The sequence below is a fragment of the Cryptomeria japonica genome, chromosome 11, assembly GCF_030272615.1.
Source record: "Cryptomeria japonica chromosome 11, Sugi_1.0, whole genome shotgun sequence".
NCBI classification, from domain to species: domain Eukaryota; kingdom Viridiplantae; phylum Streptophyta; class Pinopsida; order Cupressales; family Cupressaceae; genus Cryptomeria; species Cryptomeria japonica.
Genome location: NC_081415.1, coordinates 578,363,868 through 578,366,585, shown reverse-complemented (window position 1 = coordinate 578,366,585; position 2,718 = coordinate 578,363,868). Strand labels below are relative to the sequence as shown.

Here is a 2,718-nt window from a genome sequence, read left to right as displayed (position 1 = left end):
AACGTGACAAGAAACAAAAATGTCAAAGATTGCATATAAGAAATGGTTATGTATATGTATATGTACATGTATACAAATTTCATTATAAAATTTTATTTCACATAAATAAAAATGCATGAATTTAAAGTTTGTAAAATACAAAATATAATAAAAATAAAAATCAAGAATATTAGGAAGCACTTTGAATTAAAAAACAATTATTTAACTGGCTATTGCTGCGGTAGTTTATAGATAGGTAGGTAAAGTGGAAAATTTAAACCTTTGAGGATCAATTACTCGACTCCCGGCTGTCCTGACCTGCAACGGTTTGAAACGCTTGGGACAGAAACGAATCAATGGTTGGAGAGAGTGCAATCGTCTTGCATTGCCTCTCAATGGTTGTGGATCGTTGATGAATAAATTGAGGTCCTCAATTTCATATAAAGAACGCCTTCGGCGTAAAAATCTTGACGAGTCGTGTCATTCGGAACAGAGCATGTCATTAATATGTACAAAGACGAGAAATGTGTGGATAACAATTCATCGATTGAAGCGAAACAGAATGAATCAACATTGGAAATATGCAAATCCAAAGTTAGGGAATTTTTTAATTACATAAAAAAGATTTTTCATAATCTTTAATCCTCTCAGGGACCAGAATCAACAAGATAGCCAGTCACTCGATTAGAAAATGAAAAACCAGAGTGAAGCAAATGAAATAATGCCAGTTAAAATAAATAAAGTATCCAGTCGACCTTCCCTCCTCATTTTTGCCTCCTTCAATGTGCTCTGTTCTCTCAAATATTTTTCAGAGGACTCCAAGATTTTGTCATGGCTCAGACTCCTCCTGCAATACAGAGCTCTTTGTAGAATAAGCAGACTGTTTCTTCCATTAACACGAGCACCCATGATATCTTCAAGCTGCATACTCAGTTCAGTGATCTTTAAGTTGGAATGATCAGTTTGTGAAACTCTACACTTCATCACAAACTTACACTGTACAACTTTACAAGACAATATGTTCTCAGCGGGCAATATGGAGCCAAAGCATATTACAGAGTCCTTATCAGAGGACCAATGCTTTTGTCCAATCAAGGGACTCCAGCTTGAAAGATTACCAGCCTGCCCTGTTCTCTTGTTTATCACAATCCAGCTCAATCTAATATTTTCCATCAAGTTCCCCCAATATTCACCCCCTTTTCTAGGCTCCCCAAGAACAATTGTTGGCAAATCATCTGGGCTACTGTGATCCTCATCAAAGTTAATAAGGTCAATCCTAAAAGGGCAGTTGCAGAACCATCCCTCAAAATCTTCTGGAGCAGGGATGCCCCACAAAACTTGAGAATAGATAAGCTTATTCCTGTACTGCACATCCACAAGACAGACAAAATCAGACGGATTACTAACATCAACCAGCTTCCTCAACCCATTGGACCATGAACTTGTCTCAGAAAACTCAAACCCATCATGAACAATGAAGGGAAAACAGCTTGCATAGAAATTCCTAAAGCCACCCAATGAAGTAGAGATGAATTTTCTAACATCTGTCTTCCCTGTGGAAGGCCACATAGAGCAGCATGCCTCTTCCCATATACTCTCCTGCCTTGCACTACAACAAAATTGTGAAGAAACGCATGCTGATTTTGCAAGTGTCATGCCATCCACGCGGCCCAATATGTCTGTGATAAGATCACCGTTCAAACACATGATGTTTTAACCTTCACACTGCACTATAGATGCTTATCTAGACAATGAAATTATTTGGGTAAAGCTTAAAATACTCCCCTGGAGTTGGACAAGATCCCTGAATTCATAAAAATTGCAGAACAAATCCCTGCAATAAATGGTATTAACACGAACGTCTTACAAACTGTCTACGATTGAGATGGGCGGGATTTTTTCTTCTAAAAGCAGGCAAATCCCACGTCAGAGACACCTTATGACAATGCAGATAAAACTCTTAAATTGAATCCTTTTCATGATAAACACAAGTTCCTTAAGATAAGGGATTACCTCAAGTATAGCTCGCACCGCTTGTAAGGATGAATAGATAGGAGAATTGACTCCCTTACGTGTCACTCTCTATTATTATTACAATTATTTAGAAGCCATTTGTCATCTGATAATAACGGTTTTGAAAATAAAGACAGAAAAGCGGAGTGCCGCCTCTTGGACATTGAAGTTTCCTTAGCTTACGTGATTGATTATTCTGGGCGAGAGGAGATGATGGAAAAGGATATATACATTGCATATATAGCAGCCAATTGTTACAATACGCGTGCCTCTAGGTTTGGGCCGATGTGTCTGTATGGACGTTGGATCTTGATTTGGAAGCCGACAAATTGTCGTATCTCTTTGTTTACACCTTCCGGGAAAGAAGTGTTAGTGGCGTAAAGATCCCACAAGGCATTTGTTCCCTCTACTTTTTTTTATTGTTTTCACAACCTTTCACATCCTTATGGTGACTCAAAAATAAAATGATTTCAGTAACCGTCCATAACCCATCCAATGGTGTAGGCAACTTGCTTTAGAATATTACAATCATGGCAAGTCCCATCTCCTTTGTCTCTTCTCTGATTGTTTTAAAACTTCATTACGTTAGCATCTTTACAATTGTATCGATTGTTGATGATAAGGATTTTGATGGTCTAGAAGCTTTTTTTTATTTCTTGATAAAATCTTTGTCAATCTGATATGGCTCCTTTCACTTTGTGTCCAATATGCACCTCCATCAATCTA

The 2,718-nt window shown here is 37.7% G+C and overlaps 1 protein-coding gene across 1 annotated transcript; it reads right to left on the bottom strand.

The window, feature by feature from the left end:
* Positions 1-292: 292 nt before the first annotated feature.
* LOC131045601 (F-box protein At2g27310) lies at positions 293-1,970 on the bottom strand. Its single transcript, XM_057979197.2, has one exon. It carries the CDS (start codon positions 1,684-1,686, stop codon positions 664-666), a length of 1,023 nt encoding a protein of 340 aa, XP_057835180.2. The 5' UTR covers positions 1,687-1,970; the 3' UTR covers positions 293-663.
* Between the last annotated feature and the right edge of the window lie 748 nt (positions 1,971-2,718).